General features: G+C 39.8%; 2 protein-coding genes across 2 annotated transcripts; both read left to right on the top strand.

Moving 5' to 3' along the window:
- Positions 1-1,918: 1,918 nt before the first annotated feature.
- On the top strand, positions 1,919-9,199 carry LOC118406806 (splicing factor YJU2-like). The gene is made up of 7 exons (XM_035807148.1): positions 1,919-2,070; positions 2,511-2,611; positions 3,743-3,887; positions 5,101-5,235; positions 5,886-6,067; positions 6,982-7,108; positions 7,540-9,199. Exons 1-7 carry the CDS (start codon positions 2,047-2,049, stop codon positions 7,924-7,926), a joined length of 1,101 nt encoding a protein of 366 aa, XP_035663041.1. The 5' UTR covers positions 1,919-2,046; the 3' UTR covers positions 7,927-9,199.
- Positions 9,200-13,665: 4,466 nt separating this feature from the next.
- Positions 13,666-14,679, top strand: LOC118406799 (the record flags this gene model as incomplete). Its single annotated transcript, XM_035807139.1, is given in 1 exon segment — positions 13,666-14,679. A coding segment is annotated over 1 exon segment (267 nt), but the record flags the coding sequence as incomplete, so codon positions are not given.
- Between the last annotated feature and the right edge of the window lie 2,975 nt (positions 14,680-17,654).

The following is a 17,654-nucleotide window of genomic DNA, read 5'->3' as shown; positions in this document are numbered from 1 at the left end:
CCCCAATACTACGACGCATAGCCCAGGGTTCAATCATCCCCATTCCTCCGGGTTCTGGGCACCTTTTGCTTCTCACAATGTCATTAGTCGGATATTTTCACCCATTGATATAACTACTCTAGCGTTGTATGAATAGGAATGCACGTCAATGTTAATGTTATGCTTTGTAACTCATTCTGAATTTACCGTTAAGCGTTACCGGGCCTCCTGAATTTATCGTTAAGCGTTACCGGACCTCCTGAATTCACCGTTAAGCGTTACCAAGACCCCCCCATGCAGACCCTCAAATATTTTTGAGGGGCCTCGTAAATCAAATAGGATACGATGACAAGGGGCTATAGGCAGAGCCTAGCATTGTCTTAATCTTTCGCAACACCATAGGATACTTAGCGTTACTGCTTTGCACGGGACAGATGGAAAACTTACGCGATATACATTGTGCGACCTTCCCTCTCAATTATCTTTCTTGGGAGATTTGGTATCCACCCACCCTTACCACCCCTCCCTTTGTTTACTTGAACCACTCCGCGCCAAAATACACCTGACGTCACATGGCTACTGTTTCTAGTGTTGAGTTGCTCCGCTTGGGTTTCACCGTTCTATGGTCTCTATTTATAACACATACTAAGGTACAGGTATAGTATACGTCAGTGAGAAGCTAACGCAACTGTATCAAAATCACGTGCGCGAAGTATGATAGTCACCATGATGCGTGTCACAGACTTATAGTGCACGGCAACAATGGGTTTGTGTGCTATTTTCCATTTTATTTACAAATTTGAAAAGGAGCGGTGCCTATGACGTGCTGATACTTGTATTTGTGTTTCGGCTTTTCTTAAACCAGAATAAATAGACGTTTTCACGGTCACTGACGCAAAAGAGGTGCTGCAATGATCATTACAACCACACAGGGTCGCTTCAGTACAGTAAAGGATAAACTTCGCAAAATGGATTTAGTAACAGAGATTTGATTCAACACCATCAAATTCTCGATTGTTTGCCTTAATGCCAGAAATCATTTATCAAAACAGGCACTGTTCTTATCCAGTACTCACTCACTCACTCACACTCACTCACTCACTCACTCACTCACTCACTCACACTCACTCACTCACTCACTCACTCACTCACTCACTCACTCACTCACTCACTCACTCACTCACTCACTCACTCACTCACTCACTCACTCACTCACTCACTCACTCACTCACTCACTCACTCAGTTTCAAACCATTCATGGTATTGCCCCATTTTGCTTTGATTTACCTCATTTGCTTGCCTGGGTACCATCTGGGTAGAAGTGCGCTCCTATGTTCGCTTCTGCTAGAACAGCAGAGAAGTGACTGTATATAGTTTATAAGAAAAGGCGGAGCTACAAGCGACTGTTTATAGTGTATAATAAACGTCGGAGTGAACTACTATCCGTCGATGGTACCCAGGCTACTCATTTGCATGATTTCTTCAAAACTTCCAGCAAAGTCAATTAGCGTTAGAATACGCTGGATGCTTCCAAGTTTGCTGAAAAAAAGTTTTGAAGAAGAGTCATCGCCTACCATGGACCCAACATCTGGAACAGCCTACCACCAGACATATGGGCAGGCCCAATTCTGGCTTACTTTAACTTTAAGAGACTCTTAAGTATCAGGAACGAACAAAATGAAAGGACTCGAATCACAGCTGCAGCTCTCACTATATGTGTTTTCTACCATGTAAAAATTGTGTATAAAGACTTAAAAGACTCATTAGGACTTTGAATGATGTAAACTGTACCTCTGCTATATACTTTGTCTGACACCAAGGTCTGACCCTAACCTACTCACTCAAAAGCGGCCTGCAGGCCGATTCGAGCATTCATGAATAAACAATGTTCAAGTTTCGTCCACGTGTCAAGCGCGCCTCCTGTCGGCAAAAAGAAATTACTGCATATGCGCAGTGGATTGTGGGAATTTGAAAGCGACGAACACTGCGCGTTTTGTTGGTTCTGTTGCTTTTGTCGCGTTTTATCCTCTGTTTTCCCCCCACCAGGGCTGATACAGAAGACACAAGATGTCTGAGAGGAAAGTGCTGAACGTAAGTAACAAACGTTCGCTTTGTAAGTTGTTTAAATGGCGAGGAATGATTCTAGTATACTAGCTATTAAAAAAGGAAGTAGAGAAAATAATTTATGGGGGAGGGGGGCAAAATAATTTAAAGAAATCTTTTTACTTTCATTTCAGTTGTTCAAGTGATTGTTCATGATTTATATATAATAGCATGAAGTTTCTCTACGCTTCACTACAGAATAATAAGAAGAATGTGAAAATAACATGCTTGTGTGAGCCTTGAATGGATGGAAAATGTAGTTATGACTGAAATGATATGTAACATGTCTTGTTCTGTTTAATCATTCAATTATATTTAATGATACATCAAATCGGTCTTCTAACTTAATTGTTCTGTCTGATATACTCAATGTGGATGAATAAGGCAAGTACATGTATATGAATAAAGTGATTTCCCCTTTCCTGCAGAAATACTACCCTCCAGACTTCGATCCATCGAAGCTCCCCAAGCTCAAACTTCCCAAGGAGAGACAGTATGTGGTTCGACTCATGGCACCGTGTAATATGAGGTATGTCGGCACTACCGCTTTTACATTATCTACATCTATGGGATACTGAGCAAGGCAGCTCGCAGGACATAATGCTTGAGGGAGTAAATTTGCTCGAATCATAGCCTTACCTTTAAAGCAACTTAAAGTTTTGATGGTAATCATGTACGTAGTGTGCTTAGCTGAAATCAAAGGGATGGCAAAGCTGCATTGATCTTTTAAATTAAAACTTCAAATCGTGTCACCACATCACTACATGTGTTGACCTTGGTTCGGATTATGATTTTGATTTATCTGTCTTTCATGTTTCAGTTGTACTTATATGTTCTGACGTGTATGTCTACTTTTCTCTCTGTAAGCTGTTTTTTTTTTTCCATGTATGTATATGTGATACTGGGCCCTATCGAAAACCAGTGTATTATGCACTGAATAGGCTACCCAGGTGTTTCAAAATAAACAAAAAAAAAACAAAAAAAAACTGTGTTTTGTATCCACTTCAAGTGTATTGCAGAACTGTTTTCACTGCAAACTTTAATAGTTTGAACACAGATCTAGAAGAAACATCCTTTTCCCACCAACACTAAAAGTGAAATAAAGACCCTTGAAAAAGAAGGATTTACAATTACAGTATGGGAGCTATGGGCTAATACATGTATTGTAAAGTCTTTTATTCTATTAGCTATAGAAACAGAAAACACAATGACATCACACTTCACTTAAACATAGGATGATTGCTTCATCTTAAACCAAATAATACACATTGGATTATTAGAATCAGCACTAGTGACTTATGCAATTTAAGGCAACATAGAATAAGTTCTCAAAATGGTAACAGGTAGTGATTTATGTCAAAGTGTTGTTAAATTTCTCATTAAGATACTGGTGAAAACAGCACGATGTTAGCGTTTATGGATAAGCTGAGGCAAGTCCCAGACTGCGGACATGTTAGTGCGTTCCACCAAATTCTCACATGGCCTATGAAGTGAGTTTACCTGTGTGATATAGTACTAGTAACTGCCAAATACCAGAAGTAGTAGAGTAGAGTAGAGTAGAGTTCTTCAGGCGTGGGTAGGAACGTCCAGTTCCAATTTAGGCCACTCTTCAATATTAAAGAGTAATTCAGTAGTGATTGCTTTGTTTGATTTTTTCTAGATGTCAGACCTGTGGAGAGTACATCTACAAAGGGAAGAAGTTCAATGCCAGGAAGGAGACGGTACAGAACATGACGTACCTGGGACTGCGCATCTTCAGGTTCTACATCAAGTGTCCCAGGTGCTGTGCAGAGATCTCCTTCAGGGTGGGTATATGCACACTTATGTCATACCTGTGATGCGAAAACGTTCGATACGGGTGTTGTGGACCATGTGATAACTTCCCGTATCACACAGGCTCGAAGTTTGTATCACACAGGCTTCCTTTGAGTAAATCAAACTATTTTGAGCAGGCAAAGTGCGACATGGTTGGCAATTGGAATACCTGATTTGGACGTTGGAACATTGCATGTTGTAACACTTTTTGTTCGAGGGCACCAAATTTGTTCAACTTCTGGCACATTTCGCATCAAAACATAGGTTTTCTCAGGTGGGTATGACATAAATAAAATACAACACGGTGTATTCCGCATCACCCACGGTCTGGTACCTCGGGTGATACGGAATACACCGTGTTGTATTCTATATTTATGGCAGTTAACCTGTACTTGTAGGATAGTTTACATGTAGGTGCAGAATTGCAGATGCAAACCTAAACATCTAGTTTACAGAAATTTTCATTTTATCTCCTTCAGGGTGGGTACATGCACTCTTAGTCTTACGGCCAGGAACCGGTGTTACAATAAGACCCACCGGAAGAACGAGACACATGTCTGTACTTCAAGATGACAAGAACAGCACCCACTTGAAAACTCAACTAGTTCAAGATGACGTACAAGTCCCACCCCTGTTAGCGTTCTACCATCCTATTGACACTGTCCGTTAGACCTGTACTTGTAAACTAGCTAAACATCTAGTGTACCTGTTTCTGTAAAACTCTCGTCACACAGAAGGAAAATCAATCAGACGATGAATTTGTGATATCTAAATGACATTTATCGACTTTTAGTGTCTTCTAAGAAAGAAGAAGAAAGTTGACTTTTAGTAACTTTGGGTAGTCAACGTTTTGAAGGTCCACAAGATGGGGTAGACTTTCGGGTGAAAAAAATGCACTCGAGGTACTGTAAATGCATTTAAGTTCACGGGGATTTAATGTTGCGGAAGCAGGGAAAAGAACTTTTCACGGTGGATTTAAGTTTGCGGTAACACCATAGACTGCAGTCTAATACAATAATAGGAAAATGTTTGCGGTGGTTTTAAGTTCGCGGTGAAGTGGACACTGCGAAAACTGCAAACATTAATCCATCACGAACATTTCTGCATTTATAGTACTAGTGTCTGTCTTTTCTTTCAGTGGAAGAGTTGATTTTTAATGAGCTGAACTGGTTCATCTTCAATATCATTTTCTGTCCCTTCCAGACAGACCCAGAGAGCACGGACTACGTAGTTGAGCAGGGCGCCACGCGGAACTTCCAGGCCATGGAGATGGTGGAGAAGGAGGAGGAACGCGCTCAGAAGGAACGGGAGGAGGAGGAGCTCAACAATCCCATGAAGGTCAGAGGTCACACAGGCACCTGATACATCACATAGTGTCTGCACTAATAATATTGGAAATTTGTGAGAAAGAAATGATAGACCAAATGTTATTGGCTGATTTGTGTCTGATTTGATATTTTTCATAATATTTGTATAATATTGATAAGGCTTAAAATATGTAATTGTAGATTATCTGCTGCAACATTGAGACAATTTAGAAATGTTTTTTAAAAATTGGTTGGTCCTTCCGAAAAAATATTATGTTCACAACAACAAAAAGATATCTGTTTGTGTCTTTCTATGTTGCCAAGTTTATGTGTCTTTCCATGTTGTCAAGTTTAGTTTAGATTTTACGTTCACATAGAACTCTTATAGAACTCTCTGGATGACAACTATTTCCCTCTATTTTATACAATATCCTTCAAAACCAATGTTCAACACTATCTCCTTGCATAATATTATTTTCACCACCCATCAAGTTAGTTCAATTTGTCTAAAAGTAGTCAAATGGCCTTGTTCTAAACAAACCCATAAAAAAATACACAGTGTCTGACTTGGTACCCCACTGCTGTAGGAACCGAACCAAGGACATTTACAATCACAGTCTCTGGTATTGTCTAACATGGCCCCCTATTTCCATTCACAATCTTGGTACCCCACTGCTGTAGGTACTTGAGAATCGAACCAAGGACTCCAAGTACGAGATGGACATCCTGGAGAACCTGGAGGAGCTGCGGGACCTGAACCAGCGCCAGGCTAAGGTGGACTTCGAGGCCATGCTGCAGCAGAACGCCCAGTCTGCCGAGGAGAGGAGGAGACTGCAGGAGGAGGAGGAGGAGAGACAAGTCAGGTCAGATTGGGCTGTAGAGATGTAATACAGGTACAATGAATTAGGTACAGGTCCAAAATACCAGAACATGAGGCTTTAGAGGCTTTATTCGTCCATTAGCAGAGATACAAACAATGTACATTGCTAGTCTTCCTGTACATAAAATACAGAAATGACAACGTTACACATACAGATACATGCTTCTATCCTTATTGAAGATTGACTTTTACTGGACCTGTACCTAAACTAGTGTACCTGTACCTGTACCTAAAATTTTTTAGGTACATAGTTCAAGTGTGGGGGAGCACATTTTAAAGCTCCAAACCTGATGTTCACTGTAATTTCCCCTTAACTTGATTACCTGGCAACAAGAATCAAGAAATTTGCACAAATGTTCAATGTTCATTCAATAAAGGGTTAATGACCCAGACCCACTCATGATCAGAGGTGTAAAGTGCTTGAAATACCCACTTGCAAACGCAGCAACATTTTGCTTGGTTTTAAACCCAAGTAGGACAGTGTGCAACATGAAATTTTGCAGCTGGAACACCACCTTTACCCCACCTACATGCATAATCTTTTGTATTTATTTCTTGATATTAAGATAAAACATTAGTAGTTACATATAACTGGAGGAAAAGATGATGGTTAATAAGTAGTTTACTTGAAAACAGTAATAACTTCGAAGTGGGACAACCTGAAATGTTGATGACACAACCTTGCTTATGACACAAGTTGCCGCCTGGGCAACCTGGCTAAAAAAAAAAGGATTTCGAGCACTGGGGGTATATGGTGTCATGAGGCTTGGTCATTTGCTACAACCACCGAATAGAGTCACCACATTCGTTATTCTTTAGTTTATCAGAAAATATTTAGAAAATATGTACTGGAGTTAACAGTTTGAATACTAATAGTTTTATATTTCTCCCACACAGAGAGATCATGGGTGAGGCGTACGTAGTGAGAAGGTTGGAGGATGACTCTGACAGTGATGATGAGACCAGGAGAAAAACAACAAACGGCATCAACACCAACAAGAGACCAACAGACCTGCTGGCAGAAGTTAGTCCAAAAAGATATGAATGAATGAACGAACAAACAGACGAATGAACAAACAGACGAATGAACGAACAAATGAATGAACAAGCGAATATTTGATTTTCACAAACTTTTTATAAACCTTGAAAAAGGCTTATAAATGGCAGACCACCTTTACACATTCCTAGCATCCTGATGGTGATTCTGTTGGCAGAGAAGCCAGTCAGGATTTGTACAAGGAATTCTGCCAGAGCACAATTCCTACCCTTTCATATAATTGACAACCTGTTGTAACATAGGATGCCTAACCTTCATCAATGTTTTGTAACATATTACACAGGTACATGTAAATACTGGTATGTTGCCTGTAGTCTATAGAAAATACAATGGGTTTACTTTAACTTTTATGATTTGACATTGATCTATAGATTAAAAAATTACTGCTGTTTCTTTAGGCACCAAGTGAACCAGAACCCAAGAAGCTCAAAACATGGGAGAAGAGTGTCGGCTCCCTGGTCAAGAAGTCATCCCTCTCCTCATTTGTCAAGGCCAAGAAGTCACCCCTCTCCTCATTGGTCAAGGCCAAGAAACCAACCAAGCAGGAGCAGTCTTCAACCAATGAACAGGGCCATAAGGAAATTCCATCCTCAACAGTGACATCGCCTACCTCAAAACCTTCGCAGGAGGGAAAGAACAACTCGGAGGTTGAGAAAGAAAGCTCCAGCCAGGATGGACAGAAGGGGGGAACCAGGAATGAAGGAGTGCAGAGTAGTGTTCAGTCCAGTGGGTTGGGTCTCCTTGGGAACTACTCAGACAGTAGTGACTCAGAATCTAGCGACTAGATCTGTATCAACAATTCTCTATGAGGCTTTGTGTCAATGTTGTAGCAATAGGTCTAACAATATGTGTGTTTCCATCTACTGTAAATTTTGAAACTTTTGCAGTGGTTTGCTTTTGCAGTTTTCGTGGTGACCTCTTTACCATGAAACTGTTGATATGGTTTTCCAATGCATTTCTTCTGTTTCAACCGTGACGTTAAAACACCATGTAAACCTCCTTTTCCTTCTTACTGTAAAATAAAACCACTGTAAATGAATGCACAGTATATAAGTATCATGAGTGTATCTTGTTTGACCTTAACTTAATATACAGTCAAACTTGTCAAGAGGACCATCCCGGGGACATAGAGTATTTGGTCTTCTTAGACCAGTGATATTCACAAAATTTCAGTACTTTTAATTTGACAAGCGTACAAGATACAGGTACACATGCACATGTATACCAATTGAAGTAAAATCAAAACACTTTCCCAATTCAGGGGTTGTCTAGATTAGTACAATTCATGAAAATTTATAGCTCTTTCGGCCAAGCTTCATTTTTTTATCATATTGACATTGTCTATAAAAACTTGTGAACTGGCAACACTTAAAGCAGTGGCCCATTTTGCTACCCAAAATATTCTACAAATTGAAGATTGTCAGACTACAATGCATGAAAAGCTGTATATGTAATTTTTGACTTTCTGTATGGATATCAAATCAGGTGACTCATATTCAATTCCATGTTGGATATTATAAAGACCAACTGACCCTTTGAATGATGTACACATGTATGTCTGTGAGTGAAAACCATGTTTGTAAGAATTGATACTGAAATAACACAACAAACTTGACACTGCCATGGAAATGTACAGACCCTGAACACTTTTGTATATTCCATGCACATGTATTGATGGTGAAAATTAATCAGCATGTTATCACTTAAATACATTCACTTTTGTCTACTTCCAAAACAACCTGTTGAAAATGTCTCCATTTGAATAAACAATTTGAAACAAATTTGTCACATGTAGTCACAAACGTAACATAAGAAACAATTACAAGATGTATAATTTGTATGGTTTAAGTTCATGTTTGAGAAGTATCATTAGGTTACACTACTTGCATGTGTATATATATATATATTACTAGTACATATGTATTTACTATCACACAAGTGGTGTTTCATAGCTATTCATAAGATACTCAAGACCATAATAAAGTGTAAATAATTGTGTATGTAATGTTAGATACAACTGCTTTCAATTGGTTTCTTCATCATCATTCATGTTTGTAATTAAACAAAATGTAAATCAGCTCTCACACATTATTACCTGCATGTATGCAGGTATGGTTTTGATGCTGGTGGAAACTTTTCGGTAGCCGGGGATGTAGGGCGCTGTATCTCGTGAACGGATGGTGCGAGCACGACGATTTTTGGTACGTGGGTTGGGGGTGGTAGCCTAACACTCAGGTTTGATTTTGGGCCTCCTGGCGTTTGAACTTGACATTGTAGGTGGCATTTTTGGTGTTTTTTGGGCACTTTTGGCGCTGTGTGTCCGGAACGATACGCGCGATTGCGACGATTTTTGGTGCATGGGTGGGGGGTTGTTGCCTGTTGCCTAGGATTGACTTTGGGCCTTGTCGCGTTTGAACTTGACCCGGCAGGTCGAATTTTGTGTCCGGGAGGGGTGTTTCCGGAGTTATATATCTTCTGAACGGCTGGTGCTGGCGCGATGATATTTGGCACATGTGTCGGCGGTGGCTGAATAATGCTCAATTTTGATTTTGGTGCCCTTGGTGCTTGAACTTGACATTTTAGGTTACCTTTTGTGCGGGCACGGGGCGTGCGCTGTATCTCCGGAACGCAAGGTGCCATTGTATTGCCATTTGGTACGTGAGTTGTTTGTGGTGTCCTGGTGGTCAGGTTTGATTTTGGGCCTCCTAGTGCTTGAACTTGATACTGTATAGGTTGACCCTGTTTTTGTGTGGTTGGGGCATCCTCCCAATATCTGCTTGGTTTTAAAAACAGATTATGGTTGGGTGTAGAACCATCATCTGGCCTGGGCCACCTTCAATGTATCAGGTTACTTAGATGACGGGAGTGTACAAGATTATATATCTGTTGGTCAGGTATAATTGGAGTTTGCTTATTACTCTTTGTGGTGTTTCTAGAGCTGTATAGTACTGAGTTTTAAGTTCCGGTACAAGTTCCTTTACCCTGTTGGCAATCATGGTTGAACTTGAACTTAAACAGAAGAAGATGCAATTTTCTAATGTGGAGGAGAACTGTATAGAGTGTGGGCATAAGAGAAAGGTATGTGTATGATTTGTCCTGTGTTTCTTTTTGTTTCTTTGGTAATGCCATTTCCATACTGTATACAGGTAATTTGTTGTTTTGGGGTAGTCATATTCGCTTGGTTTTTGGGCCTGCTTAATCTATGGTACAGGCAGGGTTAAGTGGTGGAGGCTTAGCTTTGTTCTGTTTTAAATTCAGTATCGTTTGTTGCATTTTGTCGCGGCAAATATATGATGAAATTCCCCTTCTAAGCAACTGCTCATTGGTTTGCGGGGATGTTTGCTGGGTGTTTGCTTTGACTACAACAGCTTCTGAACTTTTCAAAGCTTCCATTGCCAGCAGCTTGCCATCTATAAATGGGATTGACAAGGACATTTTTCATAGTAAATTATGCTGTTAAATTTGGCTTAGATACTACAGGAGATTTAGGTTTGGGTTGGATGGATTGAATGAAAATATCATACCACCCTGGGGACTAACTGTTGCTGCTGCATGGGGGCTACCACTATTCATATTGTCTAATGTCTATGGAACTACTATAAAAGTATCATTGGTCAAATTATGCAAGTAACATTCCGATGTCAAGTGAATAACACCCCAGAAATAAATCTTTAATGAATATCATTGGAAGAACACAAACCAAGGAGACTTAGCAGCTGCATTAGGTCAGTACATTGAAATAGGAAGATATTAGTATATCATGTGACAGAGTAACTACATGTGCATGGGCCATCTGAGACAAAAAAAAGGTAGCGTCTCAACAACTTCAAAGTACTGTGGTTGGTTACATACTTAAGAAATCCAAAATAAGTAATGTTCATCCCTGTCCAAACTTACAAATTCAGAAAATGGAATTTCAGAGTCAGACTTTTGCATGGTGCACAACCAACACAGTAAGAAGCTCATTTTTCCAACCACGTACCACAGACAAAAAGGCAAAAATACACAATAGGTCTACAGAAACCCAATACATTTCATGCAGGCCTGAGGTCTACGAACTCTTGTTTTCTTCTTTTTTGTGTCAGTCTTTTGGAACAAATTAGGTACAAAAACTATTTTATTCTGATGATTATCATAAGGGAACCAAAACGAAATCTTAAAGGTAGTGCATTTCGAATGAAGATCGCCAGGTGGTAGTGCCGTTTGTTTTCCCCGATAGACAAAGGCCTTGTGCTCATGGAAGGGTGTCGAAAGAAGTCCAACACAAAGAAGTCCCATACCTTATCGTCGAACGTCAGACGAAAGTGTGTTTTGAAACTGAAAAGATTAAAGACTAAAATATCTTTCAATGGAAAGATTTAAAGTAGAGCTCAATTCATCTGTCATCAACATTTAAAATATATATATATATATATATGACAAAAATGTTGATGACAGATGAATTCCGCATATGACGACAATGTTCCTGAGTACGGCTGTATGTAAGTTGTCTATGATGAGAGATTTTTGCCGAAATATCAACTGGTTCATCAAACCTCGAGCTAAAATAATGTAAACTCATTTTCTTTCGCGTTGGGTGCATTTCGCGTAAGGAGGGAAAATGAGGTTTTTCTCAGCGTTTTCAATTCGCGATTGATAGAATTATGTAGCACAGCACAGAAGTCGCACAAGGGAGACATATTCGCGATGTCATGAATTTGTAGCAAAGATGTAACCTTTATTGGGCCGATTTTCCCAACTTTCTCAACTCGACCGGGAGGACTGGAAGAGATTGTCGCAAATGCGTCAGTCAACAACACCCAAGGACAGCGAAAAGTCATAGACTCTAGATCTTTTGTTAGAAACCTCCCCTCCAGATTCTTTTGCACACATCAATGCTGTAACCAGACCCGTCATGTTTGTGACATCTTCACGCTCGGTCGCAGAAGACAGGTAAGGTGTCCCACAGCCGGGCCACAGGTGTATTCAAGTTCACTGACTCAAGACGGTGGAAGCATCTTAAAGGTGTATGGGTCATCAGGAACATCTTTGAGGTCTACAGGTCATTCCTTTAAGATTTTTACATGATTCGTTCGCGGGTAAGCGTAAGCGTTTTAAGTTCGCGGTTGAAACAGCTTAGCCAACATAGCAGGCTCTCTAGGCCTTTTTCGTCTTTTTTGGCTCATAACACACTTGGCAGTACAAGTTGACTTAGACTTAGGGACTCCCGTGCCGACAAGCAACCCAGTACAAAAAGGAACGGCCAGTAAAAGAGTATTACTAGTATGAGTCAAAACGACGAGAAAAGGCCCAGAGAGGCTGCTTAGGATGCTAAAAACAACCAATAAGGTTAAAAAGAACCTCCTCGAAACAACATACCGCACGGTCAGCACATGACAGAACATAGAAGTGCAATGTGTTGTGTTCACGATTTAACGTCGCCGCGAAAACTACCGCGAATATTTCAGGATTTCAGTACATATATCCTGGTTAGAATGGCATTTTCTTCAAATTGTTTCTTTTCTTGTTCTTTGATACTTTCAATAGCTTCAATACTTTCAATAGCTTTCAATACTTTTTTTTCGTTTCTAGTGTCCACTGACATAAGCAATCTGGCCTTTTCGATTACTTTGTTTTTCTGTCTGAATGGTTTTATATTACAAATCAAATCTTAGCCACTCTGAAATGAGTGCAACGCTAACTTTTGACACCAATTGAAGCTTACCTAGATTAAAGCCGCGAGGAGGTTATACGGAAGAGCTAAGAAATTAAAACAATTTTCATTTCTTTTTTGGTGCAGTCACTAAAAGAATGTTTCCCATCAATGCCGCAAGAATTGGAAACGTAGAAGAACTTTTTGTCCAAGATATCCCTTTGCCGCCAACAAATCAGTAAACCAAGTACATTTGTACATGTGTAAAAGTACATGCGGAAAAACAGCAAATGGAATAGAAAGTTATTTACGAACGGATTAATTCAGTTACTATACACATCGTGTGAATGAGAACATCAGATATGAACACCGCAAATAAAAAACAAGGATAGCTTTACGTGTCAATTCAACTTGATTGATTTGGGCGCAGAACAACAAAAAGACGCTCTCCAACCATTCTGGGCTGGTGCGGTCTATTACGCTCTCCAATTCAAACACTGGCGGCCTATTCACCGGTGTATTATGGCACTTTGCCCTCCCACCGCTTGTACAAACAAAAAGGGGGTTCAGAGAATGGCTCTTATGACCTCCATCTAGTGGACTGTTTCAAAAGTACTTTGTACTTTCATATCAACATCATCTTAATCTTACTTGTCACTGTACATGTGCTTTCCAAGTCTCTGGCTTTCAAACGCATTTAGAATCAAAACACGTTTATTCAGAAACGCCTGTTTAAAAGTTAGAAATTTGAACACGCGAGGACATACAGTTCTATCCAGAAGCGTCTTTTATTCAGAACAAAGGTTGTTCGAGACGTTTTATGCCAGTAACTGTCGTTCGTGACCAAATGTCAATGAAATTCCGCTTTTTACATGTTTAAGAATCTAGAACAATACTGAAGCAGGTGAATGGATTGTGTCCTAGGTCTTTGCCTTTAAGAAATCAAATCAAATCAGACTAGCATTTTGCCAGAACGTGTTTTTCTTCTCTGTCATGAATGGAAATGATAGCAAATATGGTACCATAGTTCATCATTTATCTTTAGACTTAACACTTTTGAACGCATTTTGATCGAAATGTAAAGTTATTTCTACCACAGTCATCAAATGTTGTTCTACAAGCTTACGCCCAAAACAAAGGAGCGTTGGTGGCAAAAGTAAACGTCACTTGACTATATTCACTCTTTGGCGGTAAACAAGAACTTTTGTGTTTTTCCATCCTGTACTCCGTTGTGTTTGCCCCATAGTTTATTTGTTTAGTATCGCGGGGGGACAGGTTTCACTTACACACCTGTCCTGCATAAATTAAGTCTCATTAGCATCTCATTACGCCTGCGCAGTGTCGTCCATCCTTGTTTCCTAGTTTCCATCATACACTAGGCCACACTGGGGAGGGTTTACGCTGCACTTGAGTTGAGACAACTTAAGATTTATAAACTCCAAGAAAGGAACAACGGAAGGAGCCGGAAACACCGTTCCTTAGGATGTGATCATCGTTGCCAAGATATCAACGAAGGAAAGCGGTGCAGAGATTTGTTGTCAGAAGTCAAGAAGGCGATTTTTGTGCTGAACAGGTTGCGTTTTTTTTTGGTGATGTTTGGACCATGAATTGGACTTAAGAGTAACTTCAGCAATGAACGATGCTTGCTGGGTACCACGGTCCTACACTAGGAGGTGTTAAGAGAGAGAAAGTTTTCCCGACTGTGTCCGAACGGAAGCTACCAGTGGTTGTGACGGCCACAGGTATGAAGAACGCCGCCAACAAACAGAGCACGCCGCCCGGTAACGGCAGAGGCGCACAGGAAGGCGCCATGCTACCAAGACTCGTAGATCAAGGATCTAAAATCGACTTCGGAACTATCTCACCTCCTAAAGAACCTGAACAAGCGTGGCAGGCCTTGCCTAAGGTAAGTCTACCATTTCACTCTTTATTTTCTTAACCTTCGTGTTCCCATGGCAACGGTTGAGCTTGACTTCGTAAAGATAACCTTAAGATTGACCAGAAAGTTTAAGTGATAACGTCATTTGTTGGTTGCTAAGATGCTGCTATGCTTGCTGAGTCTCAAACTGCATTCTTAAGACGGTAGTTGAGTTTAGCAGCAAGAAGGTAAATGGTGCAAATCCCCAAAGAGCACACTTTGAAATGATTTTTAATCATACTTAAAAGTATGACTGAAAATACAGTGTGTTTGAGTGTAATACTTTAACTTAAATGTAAAGGAAGAAATATAGTGCATTAAGTTGCATTATCACGGTTGGGAACTTGCCCCTTTTGTCAGGTGTGAAGATAACAGGTGCACAAGACAGGTCAACAGGTGATGACAGGTGCACATGACAAGTGTACAGGTTTGAAATTTCAGGTGTATGTGGTAGATGTCAAGATTACAGGTGCACAAGACAGGTGTGCAGCTGTGATAACAGGTGCACAAGACATGTGTACAGGTGATTACAGGTGCACAAGACAAGTGTACATGTGTGTGATTGCAGGTGCACAAAGCAGGTGTAAAGTAGTGACAAGTTCTATTGCAGCTGAAATTCTTATATACCTCTCATATTTTAGTTTGACATCTACTTGTAGTAAACTGTTGTCTCAAAGATATATATTTCAGATTTATTGATACATATGAAGAAGAACAAAATCACAGCTTATATTATTGTATCAAAGTCTTGTGATGAATCAGACTTTGGTCCTGATAGAATAAACATATAGCATATCCAGATTATAATGTGTGCACAGTGTGTGCAAACAAAAACAGAACCAAAAGTCTGCAAACATCTTTCCCAAAGTAAAAGAGAAATATCCAGCATTTGGGAGTATAAGTCTGTTTTATTTTGAGGAAAATCCAGTGGCTATTTTTACCACAACCAATGCTGGCAGGTATAAATCCCAGGTAACACACCTCACACCTGTGGGACTGTTCACCTGGGTGATTAGTACCTGGAAGAAAAGAGCACTTAAAGCTTTACCTGCAGGCTTTCCTCCTGTCAGTCAATGGGGCTTTAAAGTAAGGACCTTTGTGTAAAAAGAACACACAGCCACTATTCTTCTGCGAAGATTTTAATCAAAAGCAGAAATTTCTAAATAACTTTGGCGTAAATCTAGCATTTGTTTGTTTGTAGATGATAAACATTGCACAAGAAAAGGTGAATTGAAATGTTTTAAATCCTAACACATTTGTCAGTGTAAAATTGTAATGTTATATTCCAAAGGAAAAATTAGATAGGCAAGTATGGTTTCAAACCACCATTTGTGCTACAAAAAAGGTGTCTGACTCAGTTATATGTTATCTGTCTTGAAATCTGATAAAAGGGATAAGTGTACAATTAGCAGTCCTATGATTAGGATATAGCATCTGTTGTTAGACTACTGTGCATGCTTGAGAAATGTTGTTAATTTGTTATCTCTCACTCTTGGGCACTAAAGCAAGATAATTGCACAAGTGGCGATCCTATAATTAGGGTATAGTGCCAGGCTTATCAGTCTAATGATGACAAATGGCCCATTGTGTGTGGAATGTCTTGGTATGTGATGTTATCAGAATGGTGCCACTAAGAGGAGCTTACTTGTATTGCGTAAATAGCTGTTACGGAAAGGTTTTGGGTTTGAACTTCTAAAGCATGCCCAAATGTTTTGCCTATTGGAAAGGCAAATCATTAACATTTCCTCAATCGTGTCGGGCAAAAATGATTACCTTAGATTCTGTCAGTATAAGCTTCCCGGTAATATAGTCCTTTCGCAGCATTTTTTGTTCCCGGCGTATTTTTCTTTTCCAGCGTATTCCTGGTTTAAAATCATGAATCGACATCAGCCCCAAAAATAAGAAACAGCTGACAAAGATAAATACAAAAGTAATAATTAATAAATCACTGCATTTGGGCTGGGTAGTGTAAGATCGTATTCCAGGATCATATTTTGCATTGTAAATTGAAGGGTAAAGTATGCAATTCAGTCAGTTTTGAAATGTTTGGTGTCTAAAATGTATGATTGGGTAAAATAAAAAATTTTACTGTTTCATAAGACAGGAAAGGTGGGCCCTTAAGATAAAGGTAGGTACGGGCTGAGTCAAGTAAGTAAGTACAAATGTAAGTTACTAAGTAAGTCAAATCACGGGCTGAGTCTAGTAGGCTGTTGAAATCAAGAATGGGGCCTATTAGGTTCTGTAGATTACATAGAAGGTTTCCTCTGATTGTAGGTGCTGTAAAAAGCATTGAGTGTAACCCCCTCATACAGGCCCCCAAAGAGGCTATCACAGAAATGAGTTCCTGCATGGTTTGGGTCTATACAGGTCCGTAATGCACACACGAGTGTCAGACGCACAATGGGTTCTGTTTAGAGTGGACTCAGGCCAGTAGTCATGTCCACTCCAACAGGTGGCAGTTGACCCACTCTGTGGTCAGTAGTGCATGGCCCTTCAAACAGTACTAATGCAAACTCAGGGTGCTCTTTGCTCTAGATTTTCCTCAGTTTGTGAGTTGAGGAAAGCACCGAGAAGATGGATTGGCAAGACAATCTTGTGGTTAGGGCTGACTGGGTTTGAATTAATCGTAGGTTCACCTTAACTGCTAACTAACCATACTGCTAGAAAATGCACAATCTTAGATAATCTTTCTGTGGGCTAAACTCATTAATGGACCACTGATGTATGTTTGCATTGAATAAGGGTAACATCACAAAGACATTAGTAGAAATATATATAGAAAATCTGAATTTCGCAGTTGATGAATTTGAAATAAGACAAAATGCAGCCAAGTGTGCTTCAATGCAATATTTGTGTCAATGTGTTTGAGACAAAAGTGTACTGTTTTGTTCTGCATGTAAGATTTATCAATGTGTTTTTCAGGTTTCAGTAGTTACCCTTAAGAAGATGTACTCATCGTTTAA

The sequence above is a fragment of the Branchiostoma floridae genome, chromosome 19 (genome assembly GCF_000003815.2).
Source record: "Branchiostoma floridae strain S238N-H82 chromosome 19, Bfl_VNyyK, whole genome shotgun sequence".
NCBI lineage: Eukaryota > Metazoa > Chordata > Leptocardii > Amphioxiformes > Branchiostomatidae > Branchiostoma > Branchiostoma floridae.
Note: the sequence above shows the minus strand (reverse complement) of the source record. Positions and strands in the feature narration are given on the sequence as shown.

Bases quoted from the DNA above. Each gene is read 5' to 3' on its own strand.
- LOC118406806 (XM_035807148.1), top strand. From the start codon at position 2,047: ATGTCTGAGAGGAAAGTGCTGAAC. The intron at 2,612-3,742 runs GTATGTCGGCAC...GATTTTTTCTAG, and splicing joins ATGGCACCGTGTAATATGAG to ATGTCAGACCTGTGGAGAGT. The intron at 7,109-7,539 runs GTTAGTCCAAAA...CTGTTTCTTTAG, and splicing joins CAACAGACCTGCTGGCAGAA to GCACCAAGTGAACCAGAACC.